This window comes from Gloeophyllum trabeum (assembly GCF_000344685.1).
Source record: "Gloeophyllum trabeum ATCC 11539 unplaced genomic scaffold GLOTRscaffold_00002, whole genome shotgun sequence".
Lineage (NCBI taxonomy): Eukaryota > Fungi > Basidiomycota > Agaricomycetes > Gloeophyllales > Gloeophyllaceae > Gloeophyllum > Gloeophyllum trabeum.
Genome location: NW_006920411.1, coordinates 819,901 through 837,900, shown reverse-complemented (window position 1 = coordinate 837,900; position 18,000 = coordinate 819,901). Strand labels below are relative to the sequence as shown.

Sequence of the window (18,000 nt, the reverse complement as noted above, 5' to 3'; positions counted from 1 at the left end):
CCATTAATGGAAAGGTTTACATGAGTATCTAAGAGAATGTGGAAACCAGTCATTATTAATGTAGAATAGTTTATGATCGGTGAGGCAGCAATGCGTAAATAATAAATGATCGTGAAAGGGTTTTTTTAAGATGAGATATGCATGGTTGCAATGTCTGTGCGGTTCTGTGTGCATGTGTCAAACACGTGTGATCGTGAAGAAGTGTTTTGATCGTAACATTACCCCCTCCTCTAGAACCACGTCCTTGCGATTAGTGTTGTGCGCCTCCGCGTCTGACAACTTCTAATTCGATGATTCCCCCCAGACTTGGTCTGCGTTGGCCGACTATTTCAAGGGAATCGCGAGATCTTTGCCGATAGATGAGGATGGTAAATGTGATGCTGACTCCTGCAATCGTGGCGACTAGCGCGGCGAGTATAATGAATAGGACGATATTTGAGGTCGGTAGTGTGAGCATGGTGTGATGGATGTTGATTGACGGCGTGCGTCCCAAAAAACAATTCAGCTATTTCCGATTGTGTCATTGATGGTAAATCGGTAGCTTTCTTTGTTCTGGTCATCCACCATTCGTAGGTGCTCGTCCATTTGTCCCATTCATCGTCATATGAAATTTGTTTTTCTTTTTCTGATAATTTTACATTCCTCAGTGCGCCAGGCACAGTGATCATTGGCATCCTTGCCGCGTCAGGGTTTTGTCTATGGAAATCATCGATCAGGCTTTTGTATTGCCCAATTAAGCTTGATCGCGGTTCCCACGTGTCTTCTGATCTTGGTTTGTTTTCCCAGCGTACTAAATATTGTAATCCGCCTCGTTGTCTCTTGAATCTAGGATTTTCTCCACTTTTGTTTCGATAGCAATAATATTGGGAATAGTTCGTGTCGGTTTTTGATTAGGGAATTCTTGCGTATAGTAGGGCGTGAGGTGCACTTCGTTAAATACAGGATGGATCTTCCATGCTTTAGGCAACTTGAGTTTATAGGCACTGTTTCCGACCTTCTTGACAATTTTGAATGGTCCATATCGTTTGTTGTCAAGTTTTTTGTTTGGTCGATCTGTGCTTATGTTGATTGCTTCAAGCCAGACCTTATCCCCTTCATTATAATTTACCGGTTCTCGTTTCCTGATGTCCCATTTTTCCTTCATGTACTCCTTGGTGAGTTTGAGAGCGGCCGATGCCTCTTCTTGCAGCTTCTTCATCCTTGTGACAAATTGGTCTGCTTGTTCGCTCTTTATCTCTTTCCGAGTTTCCACTCCAGTGTAAGGGTGATATCCATGGGTTAAATAAAAAGGAGAGTATCCGGTTACTGAGTGTTGTCTATTGTGATAGATGAATTCGCAAATCGGTAACCATTCAGGCCAATCGGTCTGTCGATAATTTATGAACATTCTTAAATAATTTTCGATCTCTTGATTGATTCGTTCGGTTTGTCCATCAGCTTGTGGGTGGTACGCCGTGCTTGGGTTTCCTTGTATTCCCAGCTTTTTGTACACGTCTTTGATGAACTGCGAGACGAATTGAGGTCCTCTGTCTGACGTGATACGTTCGGAAAGCCCGTGCTTTGACCAAACATGTTTGATATAAATATTCACCCAGCCTTCTGAAGTCAATTCATCTGTGGTTGGTACTGCAACGAAATCTTTGGACTTCATGTCGACTATCACGATTATAGCATTATATCCTTGTGAAAGTGGCAAATGCGTGATCATGTCTACGGATATATATTACCAATTCCTTTCAGGAATAGGATTAGGATGTAGAGGCACAGCCTTCTGCTGATGAGTTATTTTTGTTTTTTGGCATATGTCGCATCCCTTTACATAAGCTTTCACATCTCTCTTGATGTTATGCCACCAATAGGATCTATAAATTAATTCCTGCGTTTTCATCTGACCAGGATGTCCAGCAGAAATTGAATCATGATGCGAAGCAATAATTAAACCTCAAAGCGATTTGTCATTGGGGATAACAATTCGCCTCTTCCTCCAGATCAGGCCGTCCTTGGTCTGAGAGAAATCCTTGTCTTTTTGTAGTATTTTTGCTTTTATGGATTCTTCATAATTATGGACATGTGATAATTTTTTGGTTTTTAAGGCTTCGGTGCCTAGCACCTCTGTGCTTCTAAACCAGTGAGGTTTTAATAGGATAGTATTTTCGTTGTCAGAATCACCTTTATCATGATCTGGTCTACGGGATAATGCGTCTGCCCTGATCATAGTTTTACCCGGTTGATGGACTAGGGTAAAATCATAGTTTTGGAGTTCTAGGACCCAGCGCGCTTGGTGGTGATTGAGTTTCTGCGGCTTTCTGAAATATTCGAGATTTTTGTGATCAGTGTAAATCTCAAATTGCTGACTTGCACCGCGAAGGAAATTGTCCCATTCGTCGACTGCTGTCATGATTGCCAGCATTTCTCTGTCATAGATCTCATAATTACGTTCCGCTGGATTGAGGCTTTTAGATAGGAATGCAATGGGTTTCCATGTATTATTTTGGTTTTGTGAGAGCACTGCTCCTAGTGCATATGTAGATGCATCGCACTCTATGCGATATTGGTCATGGTCGTTGGGTACTGCCAGGACTGGCACTTTTGTAATGGCCGTTTTGAGGGTTTCAAACGCTTCCTGTTGCTCCTGTCCCCATGTCCACTCGGCTTGTCCGGTGAGTTTGGTCATAGGTTGGGAGATGGCAGCAAAATCCTTTATGAACTTTCTGTAGAAATTTGCGAACCCCAAGAATTGTTGAATGTCCTTTTTGTTGGTTGGCGTTGGCCATTGCGTGACACCTTGGACCTTTTTAGGATCCATCTGAACGGTTCCTTGACCAATAATATGACCTAAATACTCCGTTTCCTGAGTTTCAAACTCGCACTTTTCTGGTTTTGCAGGTTAATTTATGCTCTCGGAGGATTTCCAAGACCTGCTTGACAGTCTTTCAATGTTCATCCAGGGTTTTGGAGAAAATGAGTATATCATCTAGATACACTATCACTTTTCCTTGCATAATTAATGCTTGGAAGATATTATTCATCATTGTTTGGAAGGTCACCGGGCTATTGGTTAACCCAAAAAACATGACGAGTGGTTCAAAGAGCCCGTGATTGGTGATAAAAGCGGCTTTCTCTTCGTCTCCTTCCTTCATGCGAATGTTGTTGTATCCCCAGTGAATATCTAGTTTCGTATAATATTTTGCATTCTTTAATTTATTGATCAGGTCCACAATGAGTGGTAAGGGGTATTTATTTTTCTTCGTCATTTCGTTCAACTTGCGATAGTCCTGGACTGGTTGCAGTTTTCCGTCTTTTTTCTTGACGAAGAAGAATGGCGCTCCCCAGGGCAATTTGCTGGGTCGGATCCTGCCGGTCTTTAAGTTATCTTCAAGGAATTCATCCAGCGCTTTTTGCTCATCGATCGTCATTGCATAAACTTTTCCAGAATAGGGTTTACTGTCTGGTAAAAGCTCGATGACATGATCCCATGGTCGATGTTCTGGAAGCGTATTGAATGTTTCCTCTTTAAATACGTCACTGAATGGACGATACTGTTCCGGGACCATTTCTTCGAAAGTTTTTGCTTTCTTAGATTTGTTGGCCTCAATAGCAATGTCCAGTGCGGTGGCTCGCAGCATCTTGGCTGATAAATAACGCGCGTACTCCCTCTTATTTTGGGTTTTCTGTCTTATCCAGGTGTTGGGGTCAATCATAAATACGGAGTCTTCCTCTTCGATTTCGACTTGGTTAATTTGCTGGATTTTACGCATTTCCGCGCATCGCGGTGGACAACGCATGAAATTCAGCAGTTGTTTTTGCCAGTCAATTTTGGGGTTGTGGAAATCAAGCCATTCGTAACCAAGAAAAACGTCTGATTTGCCGAGATTTGTGATTAGCAAATTCAAGACTTCTTCATGGTTTCCGATTTGACCCTTCACTCGTACATATTCAGTAATGTTACCAACCACATTTAGAGTGCTGTCTGCATTAAATACTGGTATATCGTTTTCAAAACGATGTCGCTCTAACCCGAGTTTTACAACAGTATTCTCATTGATACAAGAACCTGTGCATCTGGTATCTAGGAGCGCTACCACGTCATTTCTTTTCTCAGTCTCAAACTGCGTGAGGGTTAATGGCAGGTCCATTTGCATGCCATTTTTTAATCCTCGCATGACCCGGAATAATTTAGGTCCTTCGGAAAATATGGGATTCTCTGTTTTTGGTTTTTGTGATCATCACACTCGATCCTTTTCTGAATGTTTTTTGTCTTTGTTAGAGGAATTAAGCACAGGTTTAGAGGCCCTGCTGAGCTTCTGTGAAGAAGACTCCTCTGCCTGTTTGATTGATTCTGTAGCATTAAATACATCCTGTGCTACTTGAGACTCGAGTTCTTTGTAAAATTGCATGGAAACATTCTGAATATAGATACTGTCTGGGGTCAGTTCTTCTATGACTAGCGCAGATTATTTATTATGAGAATCAAGAGGCATGGAGCTTGGTGCGCTCAAGCTGTGCCGTAGCCAAAACCCACTGCTTTGAACCCTTCAGGGTCCCTTCTCGACCACTCCTTGATTGCTGAGATGAAATGGGATGTCGGCTTCGTCCAATCCACCTGTCTGACCTGAGACGTGGTCCTCCCCTTCCTGTTGGGAATCTGCCACGTGCTTCTGCATGTTCCCGTCTCTGACTGCTTGGCCTTGCACTTGAGGCATGCCCGGTCTATGTCCATGGGTTGTCCTGGCCCCGTGAACGTCATTCCCATCCCGTCGCGTTGATAAGCCTCAGGATCGTCTGACCCCCGAAAACGCGGATTCAGCACATCATACAAGCGCCCCGGAGCTTATTTGACACAGCGCTCGCACGCCTCTAGGCTTCTATGGGCTCTAAAAGACTATTTCTATTTAGCTCCGGACTTCCCAACATCCTCGAGGCATACTCGGACCCATTCCGCGATTTATCTCCGTGCACCAAAGCTCCGGAGTGACTTAACCATTGCGACTTCTAGCTGCATTAACTCCGGGACCCGCGGACACTTCTATCGAGGGGCGTCTTCCTCATGCCCACCCTCCAGCACTCACTCCCCCTCGTTTCCGTCAAGATACCGAAGGTGCGGACGCATACGAGTCACCATAAGGTCAGCATCAGTCAGCAAACGGCCGGAGGTAATTAACACGTGACCGGCGTGTCGCACGGAGTGATGGGACCGCTTGGGTCAGGTGGCGGAGCGTCGAGGCGACCTATAGGGGCTGGAAAGAGCAAGTGGGAGCGCAAGAGAGTCGTATGGTGTATGGTATAGCAGAGGAAAGTGCTGAGCAATCCTGTGGGTAGCGGCGTTTATTTGTTATTTATCTCCGGACGGTCGCAAAGCCATTCCTGTAGTATAAATTGTACAAAGTAGTGTACAGAAAAACAAGTTTCGACTTCACCATCTCAGAGAATTAGAGTTACGATCTCAGCGACCCGAGAAGTTCGAAAGCGTCGAACTTAGCGAATTATAACCGATCTTAGCTTTGCCAATAGGCCTGACTCGTCAAGTGAATTATCTCCGCCATCGATCCAATTAGCTCCGGTGAGTCTCACATAGCGACATAAAATTAACCAAGTTTCTCTAGCAATTTCTACTCCCGTGGGCCCGAACCTACACTCGGTTTCGTGGTTTGCGACTTTGTCTGCGACTTTCCGGAGATAAATACTCCGGAGCATCCCTTAGTGTTTGTTTCAGGCGTCAAGGTTTTGTTTTATTTTTCTAGGTCTTCCTATGGACTACCCTATGGCATCTTACTCCTCCTTTCCCCCTCGAACTATTAAATACCCTTCAGTTGTCTCGGACCGCCTTCACACATATCACGGGGTTTAGGTTTATTTCTTTTGGTCCTTGGTGATTGTTGTGTGTCAGTGCATATCAGCGTCTTTGCGTCGGTTGTGTTCGTGGTGCGACCTGCAGATTTGTGGTGACAGGTACCCCTTCCTTCTTTGGCGGTATTGTTCTCAGGCCCCGCATGGCCTTCTCCTGCTGATGCTCCTGCCAGGCATTGTCGAGTTTGATCAGTACGTCCTTCCATTCATCGTATGTCGTCGGTACTGTGACTTGTCCGTAAACCTTGTCGACAAGTGCCTTGTTGACACTGGTATGGACAGTTTTCAGGATATACTGATCTTCTTTCTTGTACCCAGCTTGCATCATTAGTATTTCCAATTCTTGAAAATACTCTTCAACTGGCCTCTGTCCTTGGCGCAGATGGTCGATCTTGATCTGCGCCTGTGCAGCAAGATTCGAATCCTGAAACGCGTTGGTGATCTCTGATTTGAACACCGCCCACGTCTTTCCCCAGCTTTCTGTCTCCTCCCTGAAGTGTTGATCATAATAGTTTTGCGACCAAACTTCTGCCTTGGGTCCTCTGAGATATGAGATGACGAAGTCGATCTTCTCATCATCCGTACCGAAATCCTTCTTATTGTTTCTCAGGTACGTGAGTACCTGTCTCCACCAGGCCTTGAACTTGGCCTTGTTTCCGTCGAAGTACTCGGGCTTAGCAACGTGCCCTTTCCTTTCTTTCTGGTCATCTTCGCCTGCCATTGCTCTAGCAATTAGGGTCTGGATGGCTATGGGATTTAGGTTGGGTGGATAGATATCGTCAGAGGTTTCTGACTGGGGTGAACATGGGGTGGTGGAATATGAAATTGGTGAATATGGTCGGGTTGGTCCGAACCAAGGGGTTTCGTCGTTGATCTGATAACGGTGATCAGCCGTGGTGGGAACTTCGTTTGGAAGAACCAAAATCTGTTACTTAGTTCGCAGATTTCAGGTAGATGTCGGTGCTAATGGATAGGAATAGGAATGATTGCAAGGCTGTCTGACCCGGGTCTTCTCGTCTGGTACCCAGCGTCTGCCTCTTCGCTCAAGGGTCACAAGCCCAGGAGCTTCTGTACCCAAGGTAGGATATTGCCACTTTTCTAAGCTCCCTGACACCACTTTCGCTGACTCTCAAGAGTCACTACGGTGCCACTACTTCCCTACGAACACTGCGACCGATGGGGATATGGTGGTCCCTGTGTCCACAGCCCGCGCTATGCGTGTAGGTTTTCGCCCAGCTTAGTGCGTACGCACCACCCTTGAATACAGGCGTGGGATTCAAACGGTTAGTAGTAAAGGGTTATATTTCTATCTAGGTGCCGTCTGTAGCGCCTGATAGCCTTCAGCTGTTGTTCTTGAATCTGTCTTGGAGCGTGGGGTGTGATGGGATAGAATAGGGGTTCGGATATGGGATAAATGTAGGTTGTGTAGGATGGGTGAGATCGAAGGGAGTACCGTGTTCGGCTCCTTGTTACAGGTGCCACGGTGAGAGAGGAATATGGAGGAATGTTGACAATGTCAACGCGAAGGCGGAGGGTTAGCTTCGATCTAATGACACGAATGAAATGCCAGATCGAAGCTAAGGTCTGAGACCTTTGCTGTCGCAGCTTATATATTGCAGGATGTCCAAATATACTTGTACATGCGTTAATGGAAAGGTTTACATGAGTATCTAAGAGAATGTGGAAACCAGTCATTATTAATGTAGAATAGTTTATGATCGGTGAGGCAGCAATGCGTAAATAATAAATGATCGTGAAAGGGTTTTTTTAAGATGAGATATGCATGGTTGCAATGTCTGTGTGGTTCTGTGTGCATGTGTCAAACACGTGTGATCGTGAAGAAGTGTTTTGATGGTAACAATTGATCGTGGAGGAAGTGAAGCGATGCCCCGACTGATCGGGAGCTGAGGACCAGGTAGTGCAACATACGAATACTCACGGGGGAAGATGTTATACCTTGTATCTATGTTACGCGACCGATGCTTCATATTCCATTGCCACTCTAAGCTTGACATCTAAGAGGAGTTGGGACGATCACGAGTAGTCATATTGGGATATGAAGAACTTTACCAGGGCTTCATTCCCAGTTTTTCGTCTTCGTAGAACATGGCAAAACTGCACTGCTTGTTCCCTCGGACAGTGCTCGACGGTGCAGCGAAGTCCATTGGGGTCTGTGTTCGTCAGGGATAAATGTCCTGTTCCTCCCCATACAAATTTGTAACAAAGAGCCTAGATAAATGTGGCATTGTGTATGAACGATGCTGATGAGGCCACAATCACTGCGTTTGCTGCAAATTAGCTAGACGTATAGATAGCTAGGATAACTGAGGTGCTTTGGCTATCCCTCGAGCTTTCCGAACGTCAGATGGCCAGCACTTGCTGGCGGAAATTGCCGTACCTGTGTGCGTCTAGTCGTGTGTAAGATAGCCTATGTGACCGACGTATCCCAACCTGTCTTCCGTGTGGCCACGTTAAATACCTACGTCCTTCATCTTCCATTGTCAACTTACTTATCTCTAGCGAGACTGACCAGGACAGCGAAGCTATCTTGTTTAATGCCACAATATATTCGGATTTAACCAAGATGCAGCAGTTCGCGCTCTCGCTCCCCTTTCGAGCTCACGAATTATGCCCAAGTCCAACATCTTCCGTTCACCTCGCATCATACCTCCTCGACGCAAGCCGACGCGCCCTCCAACACCTGACCCTGGTGTAGGCGACTTGTGGTTGCGAACGGCTGACTTATCACCAGCAAACGGGCTGCTCTTTCAGCACGGAGACTTCGCTAGTGAACATGTTTTCTGCGAGATGTTTATGCTGCATATACCAGTGAGTACCACACTCGTTCTGCTGCTATAGCACCATTAAGTCTACTTAGGATCCAGACCCAAGCGAATTCTTCGCTGATCTCGATACCTACTGCCTCTACGCAGCCATCTCCGTGCCCGTCGACTCTGGTGTTCCGTCAAGACACCGTGCGAGCCCCGTTGCCATCGTGGAGAAATGGGTAGGCTGCAGGGAAGTTCAAGACGGCCCCGGCTGGACACAGTGGGTGCCCGGGAAAGCACTGCGTTTTATAGAATCGCGCTCGGACGCGTGCGAGATATTTGCTATGCTAGCCGGTACCGACGACAATGTCCGAGTGGTATATTCCTGTCCCTAGTTGCTTTGCCTCGGAAATAGTACTCACAACAGTTGCTGTAGCCAGGCCTCTCAGATGATATACAGAATTGGGCAGCTTCAGCTGCAGTGAGTAATTCATTCCCTGCTCTGTCACCTTTCTAATCCGTGAGTCAAGGTTGGAACAAAGGCTGCAACACGAGTCACAGTCTACTCCCCGATCACGTCCACTGGTGAGGACATCCCACGGCGAGGACATCCCACTAGCTAGCATGAGCTACGAGAAGGGAGTTCTTCCCTGTAGAGTACGAGTACAGAATACTAGTACTGTAGAAATTTTGTATCCTCAGTCAGCCGAATAATACCGTTCCAAGTTTATTTGACGCGTCATGTGCAAGCTAACGCTCCGATACATATCTTGCCCTAGATACAGTGCAAGCGATCGAGACAGCGGACATCTAAAAGTAAACGCTCGAGTTCGTGCAGATTCTTTGTTTCGTACGCTGTCATAACCGCCCGCCCTCTCCGAGTCCAGCTTCAACCTCGAGCATGGTGCGTATTAGATACAAAGACTGCAGACAAGCTCACTGACAAGGACTATAGAGCAAGGCGGGAGCAAGGCGAGAGTCACGAGACGTTCCTTGCCCGTGCTCGAGGTGCAAAGGTGCCCTCGTCGGTCCCTGGATCCGACGCCAGCACAAGTCTTGGGACCTGCGACAAACGAGCATTAACCCCCAGAGTGCTGCTTCATCGTCGGTCGCAAGCGGGCAGCCTAGCAGTCATGCTCCATCCCCCGGAACATCGACTTCCCGTTCTACTGCAGGCATGGGGACCACTAGCAACCTCTTCACCTTCACTGTGCTGTTCCCACAGGCATCATCCAGCAACAAGTCGGCCAGAGGGGAGGGGGACCAATCCCTGGAGGTAGACGCTGTCCCGCCCCCGCCGGAGACGACCGACTCGCAACCATTTTCCTCCTTCGACCAGATCGCCGGTACGCAAGGCTATACCGAGCCACCTATGAACGAGTCGGCGCTCCCGAACGAAGAATCGGCCTCACCGTTTGACTCTGATGACGTCCCAAATGCCGGTATGCCTAATATTGCTGATGATGGGTGGGATGAGTCTTCCGAGACGGCAGATGCTCCTGAGGATGAGCTGCTCAATAGCTCGGAGCATCCTTGCGAGACCAATGGTGCTCCCAGCACAACTGAGACTTCCACGGCCGCTCCGCCGCTTGCAGCCGCGAGCTTTCTACAGCAGAATGCAAGCGCGCTTCGGAGTCAGCGTGTCCGTCAGGTTGTGCAGTCTGAGGATACCGATACTTACCAATATCAATCGAAGGATACGGCCCCCGTCTCTTCTCCGGTTCTACTGCACCCCAATCCTGCAGTGTATCTGCTCTACCTGCTTGTTATCTGGCTGCATACCTCTTTCCATCTGCCCTTCCGTGCATGCAATGCTGTCCTGGTCATATTTGGTGTCATTCTCGAGACTGCCGGGCTACACCTCCACCCACCGATGTACACGACGCTCCCCGCCATCATGGAACGCTTGGAGATTGAGCCGTCATTCCCCGTTCTTCCGGTCTGCCCATCTTGCTTGGACGTCTATCCGGTCACCACAGACGCCATCGAGTGTTTGTCTTGCAAACAAGCGCTCTTTGACACCCGTCCAACGACACGAGACACGAGGCGAGGCCGTGAGGAACGCAGTACACGCAAGCCACTCCTACGATTTCCGATGAAGTCTCTGGAGGACCACCTGAGAAGAATTGTCCCTGAGGTTGAAGATGAGTTGGACACATGGCGCGTGAAATCGAGGACTCAAGGGCAATACAGCGACATCTTCGATGGGAAGATATGCAAAGAGCTACTAGGACCGGACGGCTTGCCATTTTTTCGGCATGATCTTGCTGAAGGGCCTGATGGCGAGCTCCGTATTGGTGTAACGTTAGGTGCTGATTGGTACGCTGCATATCGTTCCTTCTGTGTCCAATGCTGATGAATTGTCTTCAGGTTTTCGTATCTTCGGAGTCAAATTGCCCCTTCCCACACATCCTGTCCGATGTCGTATAGCATTATCAACTTGCCTCCTCATCTACGGTAAGCATTTTGATCATCTCTCGCGAGCATAATCCCGATCTCGCGCTATCATGTAGGTATCGCACTTCCAATCTATTATTGGCCGGTATCATTCCCGGGCCAAAAGAACCTGATCCGGATGAATGCCAGAAGTTCGTCCGCCTCCTTGTCAATGAGCTCTTGCGTCTTTGGAAGATAGGGATAAAGATCAAGACACGCCGTTACCCCGATGGGCGTCTCACTCGAGTGGCGTTGGTGGGAATTATCTGTGATAAACCCGCCGCCCATAAGATGGGCGGCTTTGGCTCACATAGCCATCGGTATTTTTGTACGCTTTGCTGGATTGAACACAATGAAAGGAATTCTGCTGCTGCCTTTATGAAAAATGGTAGGTTGTTACCCTATAGCATGGTCATTACTCATAATGTCTATCTGCAGCATTCCCTCCACGTACTGATCAGCAGCATCGAGCATACATGGGAGAGTACACGAAGCTTGGCACAAAGACTGCGAAGGCCAACTTTGTCAAAGAGTTCGCGAGCCGGTTCTCAGAGTTCTCCCGACTACCATATTTTGACATGTGTAGAATGATTGTGATTGACCCAATGCACAACCTGCTCCTCGGTACGGACATATTGCTGCCCTGTTAAGCTTGTTTCTCATGCTCCCATATGCTATCAGGTCTCGTGAAGACTCATTTCTACCATATCTGGGTCCAATTGAACGTCCTGCGAAAATCGAAGGAGTTGCGGCGGGTCCACGAGATCTTGTCTGATGTACGTCTTCCTCTCACTTTCTCACTCTACACCATGCGTATATAGACTGGACCTGGTAGCTGCACATGCCCGCAAAGCTGGGCCGTCTCCCAGGGTTAATTGGAGAGCCAGCAGGAGGGTCCCTCACTGCTGACCAATGGCTGGTGTTCGCAACGGTTGTCGCACCCCTCGCAGTGAGTTCCTTATAGCTCTGACTACTCTCCAGGACTGATATGGCTCCCAGATTCCCCAGATTTGGAATGAATTCCTCCCGGGTGACGATGAGAACATTCTCCCTCGGCGCACTGAGATGATCGCGACAGCAGCAGCTAAGAAGAAAGAGGAGGCTGCCGCTGCTCGCCAGCAAGCCGCCGCCGCACGCAAGGCCAAAGAGACAGCTGCCCAACAAGCCGCCGCAGCATGCAAGGCCAAAGAGACCGGTGCGGCGCAACCATCCACGACTTCAGTGGACCCACCACAGCGCCCCCAACGTTCACGCAAACGCACACGCCGCGCTATCGCAAGTCAATCTATCAATAGTCACGTAATGCACTGACCTTTTGTTTCAGGAGGCTGAGGAAAACAACAATCTGGACGATCAAGTGGACAATCAGGAAATGCGCAATAATATGAGTGCTAACGTGGACATGTCGGAAGAGCTGTCAGATGGCGCACAACCTGGTGATGTCACTTATGTTCCTGGAGCCAGTCGTCCTTCAAAGCGCCGTCGGATCGAAGTCGCTGACGATGAAGAGCCAGCTGTATCAAACCTGCATCCCCGCGATCCCGAAAACTTCCTCAAACTGTCACGAGCTCTTAGGATCCTTCTCTCTGAAACAATTACGGACGCTCAGATAGATGAAGCAGAGAGCCTCCTCCGCTCGTATTGTTTGGAACTCATGGAGGTACGTGACCAGGCCACTTCTGTGGCCGCCCGGGACCATCCCATTGACACTCATGTAGCTGTACGGCCCGTCCGTTATGCGACCTAACCACCACTACGCCACACACTCGCCGGCGAACCTGCGTGATTACGGGCCGCTGCGCGAGTTCTGGACATTCCTATTTGAACGCCTCAACAAAGTACTCAAGTCTTACCGGACAAACAATCATGGGGGAGGTGAACTCGAGGTCTCCTTCTTTCGTGAGTTCATGCGTACGATGCGGACCTCATGTGTGGTACGTGAAACTGCTATGGCTTTGAGCCTCCTGACTCATTGCTGCCTTAGCTCGGTGACGCTTATGATGCCCCACCGGGCTCCGCCCTTCATCGTACTGTCGATACTATGTACCGTGCAACGGCGGATGACCGCGGGACGGTCCAGGCTCTGGCGAGACAACTAGATGAGGCACAAGCAGATGGTACGTGACTCTCGTCCACGAAGATTCTGCCCAATCTTCACAATTTGCAGAGGGGATTAGATTCCGTCTCAGTCCGAGATCGCAGCATCATCACATCCCGATGGACCTTTATTACCAACTTCTCTCCCATCTCCAGATTTCTCTCCCGCATCAACGTCTTCGGTCTATCCTCGCCCCTCCGGATGCTCTACGAAGTGCCCCCCTGCTTTCACAAGCAACATTCTTTGATCACGTCATCCTGCGAGGCCAGAGATATCTTGCCTCATCTCGCTTTTCCTCTGTTCATGTTGTTGACTCCCTGGTTGCAGTCCGAACAACTCCAACGGAAAGCTGGGTGGGGGAACTAACCCACATTGTCCGATTTGAGCAAGTCGGCCTTGGAATGTACTACTTCGGGCGAGTCAGGTGGTTCAAGCCATGTCTCATCGACATCTCCAACACACCGTGGGCGCATTTGTGAGCTATTTGCCTCTTGTAATGTCCATCAACTCACTGCATCCAATAGCCGTCGATCCGAGGTCCGGCTGTGGGAGGAAGAGACCCATATCGCTCCACAACAGCTCGAACCGGCGCCCCTGATTGATCTGAATAACATCATCTCGCACGTTGTGCGACATACTGTCCAAGTCGAAAATGTCTCATGCTGGGCAACCGTTTCTCTTGATAGAGTAAGTTGTACATTGGCTTTTGCATACACGCATCAATTGACCAACATTTATTCTTCAGAGTGGTGAATAGCACTACGTAGCATTATCTGCTCAATTTTACATCAAGTGACCAATTTGTATCTAACAATTTAACTGGTTTCTTCCCTCTCGTTCGACTCGCTATCAACCGGCACATTACCCAGATCCTTAGTGATCCAGTCGAGATATTCTGGGTCAATGTCCTCATCGGGGATATCAAGGTCGAAGACAGGGAGATGCTCCCCAGTGCGAACTGATAGCTCAGCATTACCGGTACGTACAGCCCAACTCTTTGCCCATTCACGGCTCACAGACCACTCGTAAGGCACCGGCATTCGTGGTCCAGTACGAGGAGGACCATGGTTGGCGTTGATATCAGCGCCGAGGACGCGTGGGATCTTCGCTCGTCCGAGCCGGTCTTTTTTCTTACCAGAGGTACGTGCAGCTTCCTGATCTTTCTCATCCTTCTGTCGCCTCAGTTTGCGGAATGCCCCTATGATGCGGTTATACTGATGTCTTCAGCATGACTGTCGCGGGTGAGTCAGAGAATGAACTCACCTTTTCCGACCGCCACTCCTTACGCCTGACCTCCCAGGCATTATCTCCTCCACCTTTCAACCGCCGGTATGCAACTGCCTCAGCCTTTGTGGGCCAATTACCCTCGTCGCTACACTCCGAAGAGCCCCAGTCAGTCATGATGAGTTTTTCAATGCCTTCCGCTTGCTCTTTATACTTCTCCTTGAACTCGTCAAAAAGGTCTCGGTGTGCATCAGCGTTCTATTGATCTTTAAATCAGCCAACTCCACTAGGTTTGGTGAGGCTAATGACATACGTGTTTGCGCCTTTGCCGTGAGCGAGTATCATCATTCTTAGCTTCTTGTTTTTTCTTGGCAGCGGGGTCAACTTGACTCTGGTAACGTCTACGGAGCTGAGCAAAGAACGTTCTGACTTGATCCCGAATGGCCGCTTTGCTAATGTCTTGACCAAGAGTTGGTCGCGCCTGGGCCGGAGTGAGTTAGATCACCAGGTAAGTGTTACTAGCTTACCTTCTCGCTCTCTTCAATGCTGCTCACTACCGCATCGATGTACTCACGGTTGCGAGGCGAAGTGGGTCCCATCGCCCATACCGGGTTATAGAGCCGTACACCGCCTGCGTCTGTGCGGACTGGAGCACACAGTGGGAGAGGCTCGGGCACGGTGTATGACTTGTCGTTAGGATCGCATCCGAGGAGCAACAGCGCATGATAATGTACTGAGGCCTGGAAATGCAGGTTAGTGATGCTTCGCAAGGGTTTAGATGGACAATCACTCACTATTAGCTTTCGGTCCTGCTCATATGGAGCTCCTTTGCGCCTGCGACCGCCTTTAGATGCCTTGTTTGCTTCCATAAACTCTCGGCACTCTTCGATGCTGCCAAATCCAAACAGGCCCAGGATAGCCTGTTCGGTGGCTTTTGAATCGCTTAGATGGGCGCCTGCGACCGGCGTTGGAGAATGCAGGGGAGGTGCGGGAGCATTTCGAGCGAGTGAGGGCATCAATACGTTAGGCGGAACAAGGTTCGCAGTGGTGGGCACCCAGGGTCCCGACGGTGAGTTAGTCATATTGTTAGCTCCGTGTTGCTGGTCTGACGGAATGGTTGGCAAAGCATATCCGCTGGGCTGGTGAGGAGGGAATTGCGGGTTCTGGTAAGAGAATTGCGTAGCCGGCGCTGGTGGCGTGTACATGGGGTTGCCAGCGTACTGCATCTGGAGCTGAGCATGCGCCATGGGAGTTGAGAAGGAGGGATACTGGAGGAGAGTTTGCATAACGGTGAGTCCTATATGCTTGTACGAGCTCTCAATCATACTAACCTGTATCTCGTTCATTCCCTGGAACGGGTTCATCGGGTCAAGTGCCGGATATTGCTGAGGAAATCCTGGCGGAAGGCCAGGAAATGAGGCCGCTGCCTGCGGATGGCTAGAGTCAGGGTGGGACGCATCTGCCTCTCCTAACGTGGATGCCATTCCGCACGAGGGGGACGATGGAGGTGAGCTCGTCATTAGGGTCGCACTGTCGCAGTATTTGAGCAGCCTGCAGCGGTAAAAAAATTCTGGTGAGTGATCATCGTACCTGTAGCTCAAGATCTGGATTGACAGGTGTCCTCAGCCTTTGGTTTTTGCGACGACAGCAGCCCTCATCGTAAATCTCGGCTGTTGTGGCGTCGATATTGGGTGTAGTACCTATACTACTAGTATTGCTAGGCAGTGAGTGGTTTCACCAGTGCCACTTTGTGCTCAGCCAATCTTACTTGCTTGCCCTCTCTCTGATACAGCTCTCTGATACAGCTTCTGTCAATTCCCTGTGGTTGTACGAGCTGGTAGAGCAAGATCGAGGGGATGATCATGTCGGTGGCGTCGTTACTGTATTTAGATATCGGATGCACATATACGGATATTATGTAATCAATCTGATCGTCCGAATCTCGTCACCTCGTGAACCGTAGGCTATTCTACGCACCACAAGACAGTCAACGTGGCTTACGGTCCCAAGCCCGTGATACCCAATCTATCCCCCACCAAGATGTTTAAGGCGAGAACGTCTCGCCTATGAATCTTCGGGTACAGCTTGGCCAGTAATCTCAGGTGTGGATACTTTGAGACATGGGAACATTCTTGCAGCTATCTACTGGCTAGACAACGAAGGTATCTCAGTCTGTAGATAGTTCGTGACATGTTGGTCATCCAGGCGCCTATCCACAGGTGAGATAAAGTGCAGCAAATGCAGTGAATGTGCCAAATACCGCTCCCCGGACTTCGGCGAGTTGAAGCCTGTGTGTCCGTGACGGCGAGCCACAACAATCGTGGGAACGCTTGGCGGTGGTACAGCCCAGCGGCGTCGGCCTGAGTGAGCCTTCGAGGCTTTCATATTTTGACTCTCGACCACGTTCGACCCCTCAACGTTCTTTATTTCTCTCTTCGAGTCGCTTCGTCTTCGCAGTCTTTTTCAGCTCTACCTTTGCTTCAACCAGCACCCAGAAAAACTCAGACGTTTCCTACTCGAAGCTTACGATGATGCACTCCTACTCTGCCATCTTCCTGTCTCTCGTCGCCTCCGCTCTGGCGTACCAGGTCACCTCCCCTAACGCCCAGGAGGGATGGACTTCCGCCGGCCCCAACACCGTCAGCTGGCAGCGCGTCGACACGGACCCGAGCAACTTCACCCTGGTCCTGACGAACGAGGTGCGTGCAAGCGGTGGAATGGATGACAGGAGGGCGTCCTGACGTGGGCTTCAAACGCAGGACCGCAACGTCTTGCCCAGCAACAACCAAGTCCTCATCGCCCTTGTTGACGGCACCACCGGCTCGACGACCGTCCCGCCCCCGAGCAACGGCTTCCCCGTTGGCGGCACGTTCAGGCTGAACTTTGTCAAGGACGCGCAGGACCTGAACAGCATCCTCGCCCAGTCCTCGGAGTTCAACATCACGAAGAGCACCACCAGCTCGTCGGGCACGTCCACTGCTACCGGCACTACCGGCGGCACCTCTTCTCGCAGGTTTGTAGTCGTGACTATTTTTTCCTCTGATCACTTGAGCTTACTGTGAATCTCATTCCAGCGGCAGCACGATGACCATCAGCAATGGTGCATCTGGTACCAGCGGCGCTACTGGCGCTGGCGGACTCAACCCTACCACGTCCGACACCACCACCAGCCCGACCTCGAGCAGCGCTGCCCTCCCCGGCGCGGGCGTCACGACCGGCTTCCTGGGCCTCGTCGCCCTGGTCGGTGCCTTCATGGCCTAAACACCTACCCCCATGTCAAAATCGTCGTAGAGGACTAGAGGGTTTACACCAGCGTGGACATGACTTTTTCCTATCCTAGGTCTCATTTTCTCCTGTGGGTCACACATCCTGTCGTTCCATATCACTGTCGTTTCTGTCTCTCCGGACTCTGGTCGTATCGTATTATAAGTGTCAATCGAACATTGAACGTACTGTGTATTTGCCAACGGCCGCGAGGCTCATATTCGGACAGCGTACCATACTGTTTGTGTTTTTAGCTTCGTGGCTTAGATTAGGTAGGCAAATATGCATCCTAATTCCCGTCGTATGCATGCATCTGTAAGCCGGATGAGCGATTTATAATCGCGTGCTCGCATCTTATCAGCC

At 49.4% G+C, this 18,000-nt stretch overlaps 5 protein-coding genes across 5 annotated transcripts; 3 read left to right on the top strand and 2 right to left on the bottom strand.

The window, feature by feature from the left end:
* Positions 1-2,557: 2,557 nt before the first annotated feature.
* On the top strand, positions 2,558-2,839 carry GLOTRDRAFT_33503 (uncharacterized protein; the record flags this gene model as incomplete). The annotated part of the gene is made up of 1 exon (XM_007863515.1): positions 2,558-2,839. The coding sequence occupies one exon, from the start codon at positions 2,558-2,560 to the stop codon at positions 2,837-2,839; it is 282 nt and encodes a 93-aa protein (XP_007861706.1).
* Positions 2,840-6,124: 3,285 nt separating this feature from the next.
* On the bottom strand, positions 6,125-6,667 carry GLOTRDRAFT_19854 (uncharacterized protein; the record flags this gene model as incomplete). Its single annotated transcript, XM_007863434.1, has 1 exon — positions 6,125-6,667. A coding segment is annotated over one exon (543 nt), but the record flags the coding sequence as incomplete, so codon positions are not given.
* Positions 6,668-11,120: 4,453 nt separating this feature from the next.
* On the top strand, positions 11,121-11,701 carry GLOTRDRAFT_35006 (uncharacterized protein; the record flags this gene model as incomplete). Its single annotated transcript, XM_007863608.1, has 2 exons — positions 11,121-11,439; positions 11,490-11,701. Coding segments are annotated over 2 exons (531 nt in total), but the record flags the coding sequence as incomplete, so codon positions are not given.
* Positions 11,702-13,964: 2,263 nt separating this feature from the next.
* On the bottom strand, positions 13,965-15,455 carry GLOTRDRAFT_103110 (uncharacterized protein; the record flags this gene model as incomplete). The annotated part of the gene is made up of 5 exons (XM_007863928.1): positions 13,965-14,363; positions 14,413-14,631; positions 14,687-14,854; positions 14,901-15,113; positions 15,168-15,455. 5 exons carry the CDS (start codon positions 15,453-15,455, stop codon positions 13,965-13,967), a joined length of 1,287 nt encoding a protein of 428 aa, XP_007862119.1.
* Positions 15,456-16,747: 1,292 nt separating this feature from the next.
* GLOTRDRAFT_70135 (uncharacterized protein) lies at positions 16,748-17,939 on the top strand. Its single transcript, XM_007863927.1, has 3 exons — positions 16,748-17,072; positions 17,133-17,386; positions 17,448-17,939. The coding sequence occupies exons 1-3, from the start codon at positions 16,902-16,904 to the stop codon at positions 17,632-17,634; spliced, it is 612 nt and encodes a 203-aa protein (XP_007862118.1). The 5' UTR covers positions 16,748-16,901; the 3' UTR covers positions 17,635-17,939.
* The last annotated feature ends 61 nt before the right edge of the window (positions 17,940-18,000 follow it).

What these genes read in the sequence shown, in the direction of transcription:
- GLOTRDRAFT_70135 (XM_007863927.1), top strand. Translation starts at nt 16,902, where the DNA reads ATGATGCACTCCTACTCTGCCATCTTCCTGTCTCTCGTCGCCTCCGCT. An exon ending in CCCTGGTCCTGACGAACGAG is followed by an intron (nt 17,073 to 17,132) that starts GTGCGTGCAAGC and finishes CTTCAAACGCAG; the next exon opens with GACCGCAACGTCTTGCCCAG. An exon ending in GGCGGCACCTCTTCTCGCAG is followed by an intron (nt 17,387 to 17,447) that starts GTTTGTAGTCGT and finishes ATCTCATTCCAG; the next exon opens with CGGCAGCACGATGACCATCA.